The 19,724-nt window shown below is 36.4% G+C and overlaps 1 protein-coding gene across 1 annotated transcript in view; it reads right to left on the bottom strand.

Annotated features, from left to right (window-relative positions):
* The window catches only part of LOC134527611 (trypsin-like), a 43,145-nt gene that overhangs the window by 13,741 nt on the left and 9,680 nt on the right, over positions 1–19,724 (bottom strand). The window contains exons 2-5 of the mRNA XM_063360451.1: positions 14,117–14,184; positions 12,935–13,038; positions 8,779–8,947; positions 634–813 (exon numbers count right to left, since the gene is read on the bottom strand). Of these exons, the coding sequence (XP_063216521.1) occupies positions 634–813; positions 8,779–8,947; positions 12,935–13,038; positions 14,117–14,184 (521 nt within the window). The remainder of the gene's footprint in view (positions 1–633; positions 814–8,778; positions 8,948–12,934; positions 13,039–14,116; positions 14,185–19,724) is intronic.

Genomic DNA, 19,724 nt, shown 5'->3' with positions numbered 1-19,724 from the left:
ACGCTTAAACTTTATCTCAAACCTTTGACTGAAACAATATTTTATTGAACAAACTATTACCATAAAAACAGGGGTTAAAATTTCAAAGAAAATAATTAGTATCAAATTTGTTGGAATTTATTAGTAACCATCTTAATTTTACCTTAAACCTTTGTACAAAAAAAATTATTCGAATACATATTAGGGCAAGGATGAAAAATAGTGTTTGAATATAAAAAACAATTGCATAACAACCTTAGTAGGCATAATATGAAATTCGTGTATGGAATAAGTTAAAAATATTAAAAATATTTTCGCTGTCTGGAATATGAGAAAAAGTTAATACGATATTTTTTTTTAATATTGGCGAACATATAGGATGAAGGCTACATTAAGTACTTAATGTTTTTCAGGAGTTTATAGAATTTTAAAAAATATTTTCAGTAGAAATAGGTACTTCGAAATCTACCTAAGCCGAAAGGGATTTTTTTTCCGTGATACAATATTTTTATTAAAATTATACGGTTTGTAAATGGTGCTTATCCGTAGATCCACTTGCCACTTGGTTGGTTATAAAATGGGGGGAGGGGAAGCTTAAAACCAAACTAAACCAAATAAGTGAGATTAAATCGTCCCCCATTAAGGAGCAATTACCAGTTGCGGGTGTTGTTCTCCGCTGATCAGAGATGGCAGCACTGTCTTCACGCCACCGCACTTGCCGGCGGACCACCAGCCGACCACGTGGCACACGTACCCCTCAGGCAGCGCTGAGCGCGAGACGTGGAACGAAGGTAACGTTACGAGCTTGGCTCGCTCGTCCCACGGCGCGTCCACCTGCGTTCAGCAGAGAGGACCAAAAGTAGTACCGTTACCGGTCAAGGTCGAGCAATTGAAATCCAAGATCAATATTTTTGCATATCAACTATAGGAAACTTAATTTAAGGGTATTTTTATGACGTTCAACTTAAGCAAAAGAAAATCTAGGTTTTGGATAAATGCGCAGTTGGAGTGTAAGCGCGAACTCGTTCCATTAACACATGTTTCTTGGTGGTTCGACCACATTTGCTGTTTCTTTATTTAGTTTTGAATGCCCAACAAGTAACTTTGGGAAATTCTAGATGAATCGACATACGTAGCTGTCCATGTACACGGGTGGCTACAATGCAAAGAGACATCTCCGGATACTGCATGGACTTTATGCAGCTCGTAACTTGAATCGGATTTCAACACAGAAAATGATTTACAACATTTCAGATCATATATAATACAGGCACTAATATTTTTTTCTTCTTAATAATGTTACAACCACTTCCAAACATAAAACACCTTTAATTTAATTAATTTAAATGCTGTTTACATATTTTAAAGTTTGTTTTTATTTGGTCAAAATTAATTTTAGCATCAAATATAGTCATTTCTAAAGGGAATAAATTAATACTTCTGACTTTTTAATAGCTTTTTATTACTATTGTGCATAATAAGTCATTTAAAAATGATAAACAATAGCAACCGCACAAGCTGACGCTTTCTTTTGGTAACAGCATAGGTAAACATTTGCTTACTGTGTCAAGTCATTTTTAATGACTTCAAATCGTCCATGCTGACAAATAGATATGCCCTTTATATTTCTTCAACTATTTTGCCACCAGTTGCCGTAAATTGAAACTGTATGCACTTGATGCGCGCAATTGAAGATCGCGGAGCAACAGAAAGTTACTGGAAAAAACCTATAGTAGATTTATTCTTCGAATCATTTTGCGATACCATCAATGGAACATAAGTCAAAAACCAGAATGTAGCAACTGTTCATAAGAATACTTTATAAAGCTTAAAGTCAGATACGTGAAACATAAAATTGAAATATTTTTAGGTTTAAAAGTTCCATAACATAAAACAAAAGATCAAGAGAACTTAAGGGAACTTCAAGAACAGATTATTTTTAAAATATTTTATTTTTTGTGCCCAGTAAACGCAAAAATTTAAATATATTGTATAAAACCAAACACAGAATATTTATCAAACATTAAGGATGTTTTAATAACGTTCAGTGTCATGTAAGGGTAACCTAATATGAATGTTTAATTGGTGAAATTGTTTTTCAGGTTGTTTAATGTTATCAGTCTCCCTATTTTTATTAATAAAGTTGAATAATACTACTTAGTTTGATCTCACGTGTGAAAGATCAAGATCTCTATTTTTTTGAAAAATTACACTCATATTTGTTGCTTGCGTGCAAAAAAAAACAATCAAATAACTTAATATTTATTGATTAAAACTAATTTAAGAAATTGCAAAACGTTTATTTCAGGAATCATCCTATTAAAGTGCAGCTTCGCAGACAAATTTAAAATTAAATTAAGTGCATGTGTTGGTTTCACTAAACATGTACTGTTTATCGCATCACTAATTTTTGTCCAAACATTTGATAAAATGATTACAGCATGTTAAAAGTTTTCCGAAACAAAAAAATTATAATTTCGAACCAAAATAAATGTGTGTATCTTTGCAAAACACCATTTGGTCAAACCATATGAAATGCCAAATTTATTTTCGATTGTATTTTTTATTCAGAAACTGTTGATACATCTTAAGAAAAAGTTCATCAGAATAGTAAGAAAACCACACGTAGTTCACTTCCTGAGTGAACTATATTATTTCCGACAAATATTTGGTGATATTAAGAATACATACTGCAATTTAACTTATTGCCACTATTATAAGTTTTTCTGAAAAAAGTTACACTTAGCACAACCTTTAATTTAAATGAAATATTTTCTCTGTTCTGCAGTAAAGGATTGCGTTAGATTTTCCAGGTTGAATTTAACTTTCATCTTAACGGGGATAATTTTAGATCCAATTGAAATGGTTAGGACTCGGAAACAATCAGCAATGTGTTCCGTTCCCGTGGATATTCAATTCCACTGATATCTACTAATTGCTGGTGAGATTGAATAAGAAATATTAAAATAAATGGTAGGAAAAATTATCAAATGAAATGCAGAATATAAAGCTGAAAATTTCAAATCTGCAGTGTCAGAAACACGTTATAGCAAGATGCTTTAACGTGATCTAATATTAGAGGACTGCAAAAATCTGCATATTTATATGAGTATTTTGAAATGACAATGGCAACATCAGTCTCTAAAAATGAAAAAAAATGTGACAGAAGAAAAAGTTCGTAGTAAACAAAAAATGTTTGCCGAAGCTCTGCATAACCATTACAAAAATATGTACGAAAAGGAAGAGATACAAAGTCAACACAAACAGATAATACCAGAAACGAATGTATAAATTGTATTCAAAGTAAATAAAAACTGGGGCCGAGATATTTTGTATAAACATTTATTGAGACATAAAAAATATATATTTTGTGTAATGGTTTTTCAAATAAAAAGCTAAATATTTCACAAAAAATTCGTATTATGATGATGCCAAAGACAGGATCTCCAACTGAAATGATATAATGTATACTAATTTATTTTCGCAAAAATTATGACAGGATTATGTTGATACCTGTAAAATGCCTTCAGATAGTTTTGGCCAACGCAACAGGGCCTGGGTAGGACTGCATGGTACACAAATGTAAAATTCTTCATAGTCTAAGTACTATTTGGGACGAGAGAGTTTTTGCGATATCTATCAAAACAAATACTTATATTATGCATTTAGATATTAAAAAAACCATAAATTGTCATTGGTAATGCAAAATATGGATTTCCCAGATATTAAACTCAACTGAATAAGAATTACATTAACTGAAGCTGAAGTCCTGTGTAAATACAAATTGGTTTTGCACTACTCCTATTAAAACTAATGAATATGAATGGCAAGGCTGTCTCTTATCTATGAAATTTTTTGATACGGGAAATTATAAAAGATCTAAACACCATGCACCTTATTTGAGTAAGTTTAATGTTACTGTATATTCAGATAATGTACCAAGTATAATGCGCACGGACAAAGTTTATTTTGTATTTCGTTTCTCAATTCCATTCTCTATCAAACATGAGGATGCATTGCCAAAACAGCTACATATTCTACTTCTAGAACAGTAAAATTGAGCGGAATACTTCGAGTCAGTGATACACATAAATTTCTCTGTGCTACATTCATAAATAGCAAATTTTAGTAATTAAATAAATTACGAAGATACAATACAAAATGTTGAACACATAAGATCGAATAAAGAAATGTAATAAGACCCATTCCAATATGTCCAAGTCATCAAATCATTCATACTGTTGAAACGATGTTATCAAGGATATATTTTCCCACTGCCAAAAGGCCTTCAAAAAAATATTTTTATGTAAATAAGATGGTTTATGACGAAGTCAGTAGTATGATTTGGCCGCTACGGGCCTAAAAATGGAACTACGATTTTGTGGTGGATTCTTATGGTGTCTTGCCAGTCGTAGGTATCCGGCCATGTTCGGGGGTTTTCACCACTCGTGGTTTATGCTCAGGATCTCGGCGGCCATTTTGACAACACCACAACTGACATCTTGGAAAACAAACATTTTTGAAGTTTTGTAAATTGTTAACCTAGAAATTCAGGAAATATTCCAAAAATCATAATAACAAATCGTTTGTTTAAAAAATGATTGATTTAATCAATATCCGTCCTTGTTACGATCCTTACTCAATTAAAAAACGACGATTAAATCAAAATAACTAACAGAAGTGAGAGATTCAAGATATGAAACAATAAAAGTATAAATAAAAATATTTTGTTAGTTATAAAGAAAAAGTAAACAAGCAAATAACACGGGTTTCTCGATGTCTATAGTCTTATTTGAAGGCAAAGCAAGTTCTTTGCATGACTTTACATATGATTCCAGGATATCTGCACATGACAGTCGATTAATCAGACACGTCCTGTCGGTGGCCAGGTACAACCAGTTGGTGGCGACGTACATACAGTCGGTTGATCAGCTTACACGTCATGTTAGTGGCAAGGTACGCCCAGTTGGTGACCATGCACATCAGTCGGTTGGAAAGGCTATCACGTCCAGTTGGTGGAAAGGTACGCCAAGTCTTTGGCCAGAAACCGTCTATTCGGTGGCCAGGAACGGATGTCCAGAAAGTGGCCAGCTGCATCCAGTTGGTAGCCAGACGCAACCAGCATGTGATCATACACACTCAGTCATTAATAAAGAGGTATTTTTTTCGATACTCGGCAAACATTTAAAAAAGTTCATGTACCAAATCATGCGCATAGGCCAAGCATCTACGAACCACTAAGCCAGTTTATCTACAATATTAGGTGTATAGGACAAGCGTCTCCGATACAAGAGGTATTATTCGTCGATACGCGACCAAAATTTTAATCAGGTCATGTTCAATGTCAGGCGTATAGACCAGTAGTCTCCGAACCACGAGACAAAACATGTCCTAAGTACAGACTTATCGATGCTCATTCGTCGTCAAAAGGAAGCACATAATTTAAAAAATGGGATGTTCGTCAAAAAGGAAGCACAAACAAATATTAAGCACATTTTTAAGCACAAAAAAGCACATTTTGAACCATAATAAAAGCACATTCAGAAAAAGTAAACAATTTGAAAGCACATTTGACAAAAAGTAAACACAAATGGAAGCAAATTCCAAAAAAGGAAACACATTTAACGTAAAGAGCACACATTTATATGAAAAATTCAACTTAGTAGGATACGACCTAGCCAGATACGAATTCGCCACAGGGATACGATATCATCACTAAGATACGATAAAACAGGTTTGACTATGTACACTTAACCTAAAGTATTTACATTTTTTGCGAACACTCAACTCAATAGGATGCAATTGTCAATATACGGTAGGATACAGTGCCTCCAACTGTCTTTGACTCCAATTGTATTTGTCTCCATCTTTGGCTCAACAAGTATTTGTATCCCAAAAAAAAATTGGCCACAAATGTCATCAACTCCAAAAGTCTTTGGCTTCAAATGTCTTTAGCTTTAAACATATTCGGCTTCAAAATCATTGTCTCCAAAGTCATCAACTCCTAATGTATTTGGCTTGATAAGTCTTTGGCACCATAATGTATAAGTCTCAACAGTCTTTGGCTCCGAAATTCTTTGGCTCTAAAAGTCATTGGCTCTTAACTTGTCTGAATCAAACAGTGTTTTACTCTAAATTTTATATGCTCCAAAACTCTTTGGATCAAGAAAAAAAGGTCTCCAAATGCCGTTATATCCAAATGATTTTTGCTCCAACAGTCTTTGGCTCCAACTCTCTATGGCTCAAATAATCATTGGCTCCAAAAGTCTTTGGCAACAAACGTCCATGTTTCTAAATACCGTTGCTTCTTATAGTCTTTGGATCAAAACATCATTGGCTCCTAAAGTTATCGGCTCCAGCTGTCTTAGGCCTAACTGCTCCAGCAAATTTTGGCAACAAGGTGACTTGGCTACGAAGCTACAAGCCTACAAATCTACGAGACTACGATAATATGAAGCTACAAGACTTCAAGACTATGAGGCTAAGAGGCTACGAGCCTATAAAACTACAAAAATATGAGGCAACAAACTATGAGACTACGAGTCTACGAGGATCCAAGTAGCTATGAGACTACGAGGATTCGAAGCCATGGCAACAAGATACGAGACTACAGGGCTACAGGCATCTTGGCTACGAAGCTACAAGTCTATGACTACAAAGCTGCAAGGCTATGAGACTACTTGGCAACAAAGGCTACGAGACTATGAGGCTACAGGACTACAATACTACGAACCTATAAGGCTACAAAGCTACAAGTCTCCAAGGCTACGAGACTATGAGGCTAAATGTGTACGAGACTACGAACTACATGACTACGAGACTATGAAGCTACAAGTCGACAAAACTACAAGGCACCAAGACTACAAGATTGCAAGATGACGAGGCTACCAGGATATGAATAAAAAAGTATGGCTGCAATAGCTCCAATCAGCAGCGAGAGTTAATTAATCACATTTAAATAACTTGTTGCAATCAGTCCCGATTCTTGCAACAGTTGGCCCCGCACGCTGTGTTGTACAGGCAATCGCTCTTTCCTGTGAGATGCGGGATGCTCAATAAAGATTGCAAGAGAAAGAGGGCTTCACTAGACACCAAAGAGAAGGAAGTTTGTCTTCCATGATAATAACTCTCAGCAATCTTAAGTCATATTATTTGACTGAGTAATGATTTTTTGAATTCCACCTGAGTGCTAATTTAGTAACAGTAAAAAATTAAATGCAACTCTAAATAAAATTGCATGTCTCATAGGTTAAAATGTTTTTCATTCAATGACGGATTTCTTCTCAGAAGTGACCAGAAGTACTTGGATAACATCAGCAGAAGTCTCGCCAGGATTAACCAGAAGCACGAGGAGAAATCCAATAGAAGCATCGTTATGAATCATTAGAATATCTTTGAGAAACAAACAAAAAATTGGTACAAAAAAGTAAGAAATATACAAAAAAAATAAAAATTTACACAAAATTCTGGCTTATTCTTGAACTCAATCTATAACGGCTATTGAATGGAGAATTGAAGCAATTTTTTATGGATGTTTCACCGTATTGTATTGAATAAATATTTCTTTACCTGTAATTGACTCTTTTGCATCAGTCAATGATCGAACCACGGATATAAATGAATATAATAAATAATTACTTTCATAAATAAATTATTTGATTATTTTTTGGATATTTCCGAATTTCTAGTCTAATCATTACAGAGTTCCAAAATTTGTGGTTTCCAAGATGGCGGTTTGGGTGTCATCAAAAATAGCCACCAAGATCATGATAATAAACTAAGAGAGGCGAAAACGCCCAAGCATGGCCTTACGACTGGCAAGCCACCACAAGAATACACCACTAAATAGTAGTCCCATAAGAATAACATTTGGCCTGTATCGGCCCAATCATAATAGTAAAGTCATTTACTTTATAACAAATGTGGATACTTTGGATTAAATTACATTAAAGTTAAAGTTTCTGCTTTATTAACTGAAAATATAATTAACGTTCTATGAATTAAACCAAGAACCAGTCATATTACCGCCGCATAAAATAATTGATAATGTCAAGCTCCAGCCCAATACCAGATATTTAAAACAGATTGTTCTCACTATAATCTAGGATCTCCCAGAAGGGAACAAATTACAACATATTTAAAAAAATTATATCTTATAAAAATGTATGTTACTTTTGACGTGAAAACGTTTATTCTCTAGTTACAATGATGGTCGAACTTTCTTGTGAGACAAATTACCGTCAGATTTGAATCGTTAATAACTACGAGACTAATAATGCATGCATAAACAATGGCTGAGCCCAAAACGTATGGCTAATGTTTGTACGTGTTTGTCGCACAGTATTAATTTTGCCTGATGTGACGTAATCACACCAGTGTAGGCCCATGCGCGTGTTTGTTACGAATTAGCTTTGTGTAAAGTTACAAATTGGTGTAAATTGAAAACGCTTTTGGCTAGGGCTTTAATTTGGGTGTCAATGTGAAGAGCTAGGACTTAAGGTGAGACAATATGTTAAACATATTTTATTTTTAATTACGTATTAATACGAAACAGTAATGATTTCATTTCAAAGTTTTCATGAAAAATCTACGGCATGGACCCGAACTGTGTCGGTTTTTAATAAACATTATCTAGCTAGATCAAGCACCACTCCTGCAAAATTTGCTGGTATCGCAAGATGTCGATGGTGAAGTTGAAAAAGACCTCGACTCTCGACTACGTCACAGAATGTCATCTCGCGGCAGTTAACTCCATGTCTCGAACACCTTGTCCAAAACGACACGGGGAGTGACACTTACATTGACCATCGCGATGTCCTGGAAGAAGTTGTCCACGTCGAACCTCGGGTGGATGTACGTGCTGACCACAAACCGCACCTCTGTCTCTGGCTGGTAGATGTAGTCCAGCGAGCTGTCCATCTCCTGGGCACCGTACACGAGCCTCAGGTCTGCCGGGTCCAGGAACTCTCTGTCGGCAGGTCCAGGCGTGTTGTGGCAAGCACGTGTGTTTCGCATACCTAGCGTCCAAAAATTATTTACATTCTAATTTAATACAACTAAAAGATACCATTTATTAAGAATTTGAAACTTTTTCAATTTCAATTTGTTTAGTAATAATATGTACGTAACTATGTAAATAAACTAGTTATGGTGCCAGGCGTAGTTCCGGTGGATAAATATTCAAATCAGAGCAGGTTTTATTTAGATAAACACTATAATGATAAAGATATATAAATAAATGTCGAAGGTCCCCCCATTGATGCTCCAAAAAATGGTTCGCATATTCAAAGTCCTTCGTGATGTCATCCTTAACTGCTATCTGCGTACAGAATGGCATTTCATGTAGGTATAAGAATATGGAAAACCAGCGTATGTTATCGAGCAAATTTCTGCATTGTAAAGCTAGTAATGTACCATAGAGTTAATTTGGTCATTTTCTCATATTAAGTTAAACCTTTTGATATATAATAGAAGTTTTTGAAGTGAAACTTCTTTGAGCCCAATGGAGATAAAATTTGAAGGCCGAATTTCATGCAAGGTTTTTTACACCTTTCTGACGTCAAAGAGATATAAAAAAAGCATTTACGAGTCGAGGTTGTAATTGCCAAAGAAGTTTCACTTCTATCACATGTACTGAGTCACACGCGCTCTTTTTTCCTTCAAAATAATTTATGCCATGTCCATTTAGCTTTATGTTAGCATAATTAATTTTGGAATTGTTTCAAAGTTAACTTTATTTTTACAAATATACAAACTTACTCTCTCTCTCTCGGTAATATAAATAAAGATATGTGTCTTGAAATTTTTTACACAAAGTTTTGCTTCTGATGACTATGGAGATGTGGGCATAAACTCTTTGGACTTGGTGTGCAAACTGCATTAAATATCGTATTCTCTAAGCTAAGACTTTTGAATATGCACAAGGATGCTGAGATACTGGCGCAGGAAACCGGACTAAAGGCGGCTTCTCAAACACATGACGCGAATGAAAAGTCTCAGCATTGGGCACATGAAGGTGATGAAGGCCAATATTAAGTTAGGAATGGGTACTTACCAGAATCGATCCTAGGCTTGCCAGCCTAAGGCAGCAAGCTTTCGCAAGACTGGTGCAGGTGATAATAAGATGACTGGCGAATTTATAAACATACCCTTACTTACTATGTGTGCCCTCTTTGGACTCATCAGTGCAAAAAGCGGTATTGTGCAGGTACTTCAAAGAACGAGGTCAAGAAGTTAAGGAAGCACGACAACACAATGTTAGTAGTGTAGCCATTGCCTTGATTAAAAATATGGCACATTATTTTATTTATGGCCGCATAAAGAAGTTTAAGGTAAGAGAAAAAATTTAATGAAAACATCATATGTTCTCTGCAGGAAATTTTACTTACCAATAAATATTTAATGAAGATTGCATACCAACTTAAACTACCCAATTTCCAAGGCAGGTCGTAGCATGCTCTAGGTTACACACATAAAGTCGAAAAAAATACCAAGTACTACGACATTTTAATTAATCTGAGAGTTACTCCTGATCTGGATGAATAACCATGTGTCTATGCTAAACTACAATCATGAAACGGAACAGTAACCAAACAAAACCAATTGCTGTAATTTGTAGCAAATATTTATTGTTCAAAATAAATAAAATGTTAAATTACTATTGAGAAAGTATCGACATGTCTAAAACACTTAACTTGGAAGTTCATAGTTCGAAGCTGCCACCAGTTCATTTCCATCATATATAATTGAAAGAAAAATGGATTGATGGACGAATGATGGACTTGTAGTTTGTCGTACTTATAGTTGTAAACTGAATGATGATGAAGATAATCGCAAGATCTGAATCCTGAAATCTGAAGGGATTGCTCAGGAGATACAAATACCTGTTGGAGCTTATGAAATTAACAACAATGCAATCTACACTAACGGAACGTTAATTTTAAACGTACCATTTTACTAAATTGAAATCAAAACACCGAAACATTTCTTGCATGTAGCGCAACCGTTGACTTTACGGAACTAAAGATTTGTGGTTCAGTGCTAGGATTGCGTGGCATGGGCCTGCCAATGTATTTTATTTTCTAGTTATTGTACTTAGTGTATGATAATTGTATTAATGCTAGTATTAGTTAATTCTGTTTATAATTTACTTTGTTTTCTTAATTTCTTAATGATTTAAACTTATGTTCAACTTAACTCTTATAATATCAAGTTGTCAATGACTTTGAAAAGACTCTGGAACGACCTGGAAGCTGTGAAAAAGAAACACTTGATTTTAGTTTAACTTTGTAGGTAATTCTATGTAACTTTTAAATGGTTACGTTTGTTTATATTTATATTTTTTGGATGAGCGTAGACGATGTAAGTATTTATTCTTATTCATATACGGGTATTAACGTGTGCGAATGTAAACTGTAGGATGTGCGAGCGACCGACGATTAGAGAGAGCGCGCGCCACGAGAGGCGCGAAGAGCGCTGAGCGAGTGTGTGAGTGACGGGCAGTCCAGGCGAGGCCGGCGGTGGCGACCGCTCTGCGCGGCAGTTGAACGCGTGCTCGGGGCGATGGCGAGTACTTAACTATAATAGCGGTGACCGTGGCTAACCGGTGAGTGCGCGAGGCCCGGAACGGACTCGGAAAGTTGGGAATGTGTACCGAAGTGACATCCCTGTGCCGTAAGAATTCCACGAGCAAAAATATTCCGCGCGTCGTAAGGTGACGAGAACGTTCGCCAACGGGATCGTTGTTTCTTCATATGACAGTTCATCATGCGTTACCTTCGAAATAGTTGTTTGTATAAGAGGCATGCTCACAAAGGCAAAGGGGCCACAGGACCATCACGAAAAGCTCTTATTACAGTAATTTTCCTTTCACAGTCCGCAATACATAAGAACTATAGGCAAGCACGCAGTGAAATATACTGTAAGTGGTGGTAAGTACTGTAAGTACTGTTAGTAGGTGGTTTTGGCGTCCATATCGTCTACTGCAACCTGGAGCGTGAGTAGTTTTTCTCACGAAAATGCTGCTCCGGACTAGACTTCGCAACTTACAAGTAAGTGGGGCCCCTCTGCCCTCCTGTTCACTGAGTCGGAAGCCATTGAAAACCGACCAAGACTGCAAGTGTGTTTTCGCAAGAAATACACGGGCGTGGCCCGCTTTGAATTTATTGAAGTCCGTTGAAGTTTAATTACGTCCTTGCACACATAAAAAAATATAATGTGTCGTGACACACTGTTTATTTTGATAAAGCCGATTTAAAACTTTTTTAAAGACTTGTGTTTTTAATAAAAAGCCTAAGGTTTATATGTTATGTATTTACGCTCAACCATCGAACTTAGTTATTCATTTTAGTAAACCATTAAACATACTTTTAAGTCTTCATATAATTTTGTACCTATTTATGTCAGACAATGTTAATTTTATTAGTAAAATTTTCTAACGTGCCTATTTGTGGAATGATTAAAAAATAACATTTTAAATGTAATATACTTTATGGTGTCATCCACCCTATAAAGTGTTACTAGGTATATTATGTAATATGAGCTATAAAAGCAATTCTTTGATTTTGCTTCATGTTTTATTTTTTTAATATTGATTTAATTGTTTATAAATCTTTTCACTACTATCAATCATCCTAAAACATTTGATAGATTAATTACTATAGTTTTCTATTCTCGTTATTTTGCAGTATTTTATCATGTTATTTCCATCTAACCATTAATACATCAGTAAATTCAGCAGAATATATAGTCTCAAACCACAAACTAAAATTATAAAAAATCATTCATCAGCATTTATCAACAACCTCGGAACGTAAATGAAACCTCGTCGGTATTATAAGATTCCGAAGGTAGAAAAGAGAATGGGGCTTATGCAGAGACAAAGCTGCTGTTTAAGTGTCGATTTTATACTACTGGAGACGCTTGTCGTTAAATACTTGAAGTAAAGGATACTCACTTTTTCTTAAAGTCGTACAAGCAGTGAGCAGCCGTTAACACTAACTTCTTGGAAATTATCGTTGCTGTGCAGAGATGACCAAAGTTTACCAAGTGTAGTGACACCTGAAATTCACAGCAAATATACGAATATGGTGTGTAAGCCCTTTAATGTTCTAAGACGGCCATGCAACTTGTCTAGTGACATAAGAAACACACAAGAAATACTTTGTTTAAATATGCTTACATTTATGTAAATAGACACGTGTCTTAATGTACAGAGTGAGTGTGAATTCGACCGACAAACATCGGCTGCAGGTCCATCACAACAAAATAAGTTGAAAATATCCATAAGACTTATGGTCTAAAGTGCTTCCCGAGGCTGGTATATGTCTTTGATGTTGAAGCTGAACAACTTATTTTGTCGTAATGAACATGCAGCCGAAGTTTTTCGGTCGATTTAAGACTTACTGTCTATATATTAGTACTTTTGCTATGCAATTGGGAAATTCTTTGCTGTTTATTCGTGTATCATTTTTGTATATTTTATTTTAGTAATATATTGTTGGAAATATTTAATGTACAATATAATAATTTAACATTTATTTATTTTTGGTGATGAATCTAAGTCTTTTATAGTTTCAACGTATTATGTAAAACTGACCAAAAAGTTTTGCGTTTTAGTATGCAGGCTTAGGCTCTAAAGTTCGTTTGTGCTTCATTGAGCTAAAGTGCCCCACTACCTTAGCCCCCGAAAATATTTTGTTCATTAATTATATATTTAGCATATTTTTCTTAGTGTTTTGAAGTTATTTTCTTTAAATTAAATTCCAAATGATGACCTTCTAAATTTCAACCAAATTAATAAAAAAATATTTAATAATAGCCACACTGCATCAAAACCATCAGCTGATTGCCTTCTTTATCTCCTTCAAAAAATGTAATAAATACCATTGTTTGCATGTATTTAAAACGAAGAAAATTTTATTTAGATATATTTAATTTTTGTTTGTCTAAATTGAAGAAATGTTTTAATTAATAACTGTAAGATGATTGCATTGTCAGTCGGCAGACTACATTGTACATTTGCTACCATTATGGCAAGAAGATAAAATCGAGTCTAGGGGAAAAAGTAACGAGAAACTGAGATGGCTCTGGATGATACCCACATATACTTACAAACCATGTTAGCATATATACATACCAGGTACGGGTACTCCTCAAGTTGTATTTCATGTTGAACAGCGCCATTATTACCTCGAACAATGAAACCTGTCGATAAATGGATAATTATCAGACAATTGCCCCAGAAAATAGTTCAAAATAACTACAATATCGTTTTCTTCAACAAATAATTAAAATTACTGACACGAATTAACAAAAATCTCAAATTATTGTGTTTAGAATGTGATCATTTACTTTTTTTTATATAGTTTTATTTTTGACCAATATGTATTTACCTCAACATCCAGTTGTTGGGTCTTTGTCTGTCTATATTCTTTTGTCTTTGGTCTCAAAAGAACTCTACTGCGAATCAGTTGAATTTATTTGGAAAATTGTTGAAAATGATATACTTTGAATCTGCTACGAGTAGTTTAGATATTTTTCAGTGAATCTTGGCTTATTCTGCATAAGTTTTTAATAGTTTTATATTTAAGTGTTTGATAACGACTTATTTCTTTAATCGAGCATATTTTTAAAAATTAATATATCTTCTTTTTGAGGTTTTAGGTATGCAGCTTTCATTAGTTCAATTTTTTTTTTAATGGCAGCTTCTAATTTGAGAACCTGGTTATGTGATTTTCTTGATATTTTGCCCTAACGTTTTTTTTTTATTGACTGAACGATCAAGGTACATCAAGGTACTGGTTTTACTTGACCAATTGGCATTTATACTGCTTGTCTGCAAATATTTTTTTTAATGCAGTCAAGATGAAACGCGTTGTTTGATTTTGTATGAATTCGCCATCATTATTTAATCCAATTAACGGTAAAGATTTTTAAAACTCTTGTTTTCAACTGTGGCCGTTTTGTTAATTGTTTCACAAATATTCAGATATTTTAAAATTTTTTGGCCAAATGGTTCGTGCTATAAAAAAAACTCACGAGAGTTGAGTTTTCTACAGCATTTATCAAAAACCTTTTCTTTTTCATCAGTGTAATGGTTTACCGGCAAAAGTAGTGCACATTTTAAAACTTAAATATGTAAGTAAATTTCTGAACATCCAAGAGATCTGAGGGCTAAAGTGAGAGTAAACAAAATCAGTTTCGACTTACAACGTAATTACATAATTTTGAATAGTAGTATATATTGGGGGCTCCGAGATCAGGCCTCAGGCGGTGGAGCCGAGAGCCGGCTCCACCATCTTGGATTGTGACGTCACGGCGGCCATCTTGGATGGTTGTGACCTTGACCTTTGACCTTGACCTTGAATTTGATCCTCAAAAATCGCCAAAATCCGCCAAAATTGGGCAAAATTTGCCCAAAATTCCTCAAAATTCGCCAAAATTTCCATTTCTGTGGAAAAAAAAGTTCCACCAAAAAATCTCAAAAAATTCCACAAATTAAAAATTTCTCTTTTCGAGGGAAAAATTTCCCGTTTCGAGGGAAAAATTCCCGTTTTTAGTCCTTAAAAATCCCAGCGGCTGAAAATTCCTAAAACTGGCTTAAGCATCCTTAACTCAAGCCTCAGTTAAGCCATTTCTAGGAATAAGGATACCATGACCGCCATCTTGGATTATGTCGTCACCGTTGCATTTTCCGTTACGGTCGCCATCTTTAACTTTTTTATTTATTATCCGATTTTAATAAAAAAAAATTCAAATAATAAAATTTTAATAAAAATATTTCCAAAACATACATTAACGACACGGAGCTCAGAGTCCTCGGTTCGAACCCGACGAATGCAAAAAAATGAAAATGGTGACCGATCCTTCCTCACAGTGGCAGCAGGCAGACTGGCTCCCCCACCACTTTTTTTTTTCAAAGCATATATAACATCATCTAGTATGACGTCATGTCCGCCATCTTGTCTTCGTCTGCTGGAAGCCATCATCATTGTATCGTCGGCTAGAGTGCGCTGACGCCATGTTAGTTTAATTCTTACCCGCTAGAGTGCAGTAATCATTTACTACTGTGACACCCGCCATCTTGTCATTTGGCCGCCATCTTGAAAATCCATGATTATTTAGCTAGAAAATCGGGAATAATTCCAAAATTCATCAAAAAATTAACTTATTAGAATTCTGATTGATTATATCGATTCCCGTCCTTGGTTCGATCCCTAACCGATACAAACCAACTTTAATATTTTAAAAAAGTACCACTAAAGTGACAGGTTTGAGAAAATAAAAAACATCACAATTTCTTTTAAAAAAACTTTAATTACATACATACTACACTACTACAAGTACAAAAAAACACTGACAAATTACTAAAGTCTTGTGGATTTCTCGATTCAAACAGTCTTCTTATTGTATGGACTAAGTCCTTTACATGACTTGAAATGTCTATTCAGTCTATCAGGTCGACATATTGGTACACCACAATTTTCACACAAAGACGAATTATTGACTTCATTAAAAGGACAGTGATATATTTCATGTTGTTTTGCACTTCGAACAGTTGCTAATGTTTTGTTACAAAATATACAGCTTGATTATGATGAATGTACACCTAGTCTATTACAATTCCTGAGGTGCCGTTTTAATCTTCCATAGTGTATAAACTTGCTTAAACACCTGTTGCACTGATATTTAATGCGTTCAGAGTTACTACTACAATTGTGTATTACATAATCACGTAATTTCAAGTTTTTGATCTTCTCGCAGTATGTGCAGTCGGGTGATGGAACACCGTTGGATGCTCCTTCCTTCATCAATGCCACTGGAATTGTTGACAACCATTGTAACACTGCTGACATGTTAACTTCTGAAGCCGTTGAGGTCTGCTCTGCAGAAGATGTTGCACGCGTCGAAATCTCCTGCTGTGCTGAGAGAGCAGGTGTAGCTGTAAACGTCGTTGTCATCGTACTCTGCACTGATGATGGTAGACCTTCGATCCAGGTTGGTGTTGATACTGGTAATGATGCCATCGAGTTCTCAAGAATAGCTAGATTTTCGTCTATTATGTTATACAAGTCTAACTATCCGAGCCGTTCATCACCGCAGTCAGAGACAGACTGAAGTACATATCACCTGGGGTCTCACTTATATATTCTCATTTGCTTGTTCAACACATGAGTCAAATCAATAACCATGTTTATTATACTTCTCGGAGCATTTTTTATAATGATGATGTAAGCTATCAAGACGTGAAATTAGTTTATTGCCCTTATAACACTGAAACAGTATTCTTTGAGCATTATTCTGACAGCTGCTTCTTTCATGTCTGCGCGCATTTGAAGTGAAAGTAAATGATGCGCCACAATATTTGCATTGATGCGATGTATGCTCTTCATAATTGATGTCTGGAATGCAGATGGTGAAACTTCAGCTGATGGTGGAACTGCACGTATCGTTGTCTCCTCTGCAGCAGGTATCGGGATCTTCACAGCTGTCGACACCTCAGCCATTGAGCTCTCCGCTGCTGTGGTCTCCTCTGCAAATGGTATCGGGATCTCCGACTCCATCATCGTTGCTGACATCGAGGTCCCCACTGCTGACGGTAAACATTCTATTCCGGTCGACATAACTAAATCTCACGAAACTTAATGGAGAGAGCACGTCCGTACTGCACCGCGGCCAGAGGTGAACTGCGGGTCCAGTCGTCTGAACCTCGCTTATATACCCGTTGTCTACTGGTATACTACATGAGTCAAAATATTGACTGTTTTGAAATTTTTTTTATTAGGTACCTAAAAATTGTAGAAATAAAAAACACACGAATTCAAGTTTTACACATTTATTTATAAAAAGTACACAAATACATATTAGGTTAAGGATTCAAGCATTTTCACAAGCAAAGTCTTTAATGCCGCACGAACTGACTCGTCGACTCCGGTTCCAACTGGTTCGTTGACTCCGGTTCCAACTGGTTCGCCGGTCACGCGATCAGGAACACAGGTTTCCAGCTGGTCATCTTCTGCAATGTCGACAACTCCGACACGACATGGTCGGTGACGTCTGTGACCACGTCTACGCCTGGGCTTTGGCTCAGTGCCAGTTGGGACAGATTCACTGCCTGAACTGCGACGACGAGACGCACACCGTTTGGAAGTCTGCGTAGAAGCATCACAGGTCGCAACAGGTTGCAACACGTCCATGTTTGGTGTTGCACATGCAGACGAGGCGACTACCTCAGCGATGCTAGCAGGAAGGATTGTGTGTGGTCTCATGTGATAGACGGCGCAGTTTCCAGGTTCGCAACAATCTACCAGCTGCTGAGTCGGTTCGTAGGACACAGGAAAGTGCGCAAACCGCCAATGCTGAGCGCCTCCATCACAGGTTTCTGTATATGTACGTAGATACCCGGAATCCCAGTAGCTGTACTCGACACTGCTGAAGCTAGGTCTTGCGCTCACGTACACGTTAGCAGGATGAAACGTAAACATCTTCTTGCAGGCCGAACGTCAACTGAAGACACGTACGTAGGTACGACATTTATATATGCAGGCACCCACTAACACTGTGTGTGCCATTTCTGCATTAACTGCGAGTTTGTACAGGCACAGACACGTTCAAACTTGTCACGTAGCTGTACGTCGTATATTGCACTAAGCTTGCGCAGGGAAGGACAGCCGTAGTCGGTCTGTATATCTACAATTTCAGCTGCTCCGTCGTCACACAGTTCTCGTAGCCATTTCTTCTGTTCAGGTCCGGCAACGTAGATTATTTCGTTTTGAACTAGTAAATCTTCAATAGTGTTTTTTACTTGGTGGTACGGAATTTTTCCTTCGTCCCACTCTAGGCCATGGTAGTATTTACATAGCCATTCATTCGACCGTTTACTTTTTTCGTCTAGTAGTTTCCACGGATACGGAGGTCGGAAGCTGCGGGTTCGAGTCCGGCCGTCGTGAGTGACGCCAATTTCCTTGAGCACGAATCCGTTTTGGCTCTGGAAACCTTGCAGGTTGCAGTACATCTTGTGGCTAGCAATGCTCGGTCATAACTAAATTACTATCGAAAACGAAACAGTATTTATGTAAGAATTTTCACAAGTTTGTCTCGACAATTGTATGATGCAAGCCGATCGTGAAGTATCAGACAAAAAGCATAGGTGTTTGGCGGAATATTTCCGCTAGTCGTTATCTCGATCCTACAGTCGATGATGTTTGAATTTATACGATCATCCTGTTTGGAAACGTCAAACACCATTAACGGTGCCTTGTTCTTGAAACTGTCGGGACTCAGTATCGGTGACTGTATCCGCCCGTAGTAAGCTTGCTGAAACTTGGCATACATTTGATATGCTAGAAGAAATCTTCCACTTTCAAAATCTATGTTCATGTCAACGTACGGATAACTTTCACTGTTTAAAAATATTTTTACATTACGTATTTGACAGTTATCGAACTTACTCCTGCATTGAGCTGTCTTCCGGTCTGAAGCCCGACGATGATGTATCTTGGTTTTTCCGTAGCGAAGCTGGACTTTACTATCCAATTGATACGCTGACTATGAGGCAAGCCAGGATAAGTTTCCAGGCTCCAGGATCGGAATGGTACATCGAAGTTCTTGCCATTTTCTATGTTCTTCAACATCTTGACTCGCTCAACGGTGCTCACTTGGATGTGGGGCAGCATCCACTCGATAGACTGTAGTGTTAGCGAGACATCTTGAGGGTTTTCTGCAGCGGCGACAATTGCATTAAT

Source organism: Bacillus rossius, chromosome 1 (assembly GCF_032445375.1).
Source record: "Bacillus rossius redtenbacheri isolate Brsri chromosome 1, Brsri_v3, whole genome shotgun sequence".
In the NCBI taxonomy this organism is placed as follows: Eukaryota; Metazoa; Arthropoda; class Insecta; order Phasmatodea; family Bacillidae; genus Bacillus; species Bacillus rossius.
The sequence above is the reverse complement of the archived record's forward strand: the minus strand, read 5'-3'. Positions and strand labels throughout refer to the sequence as shown.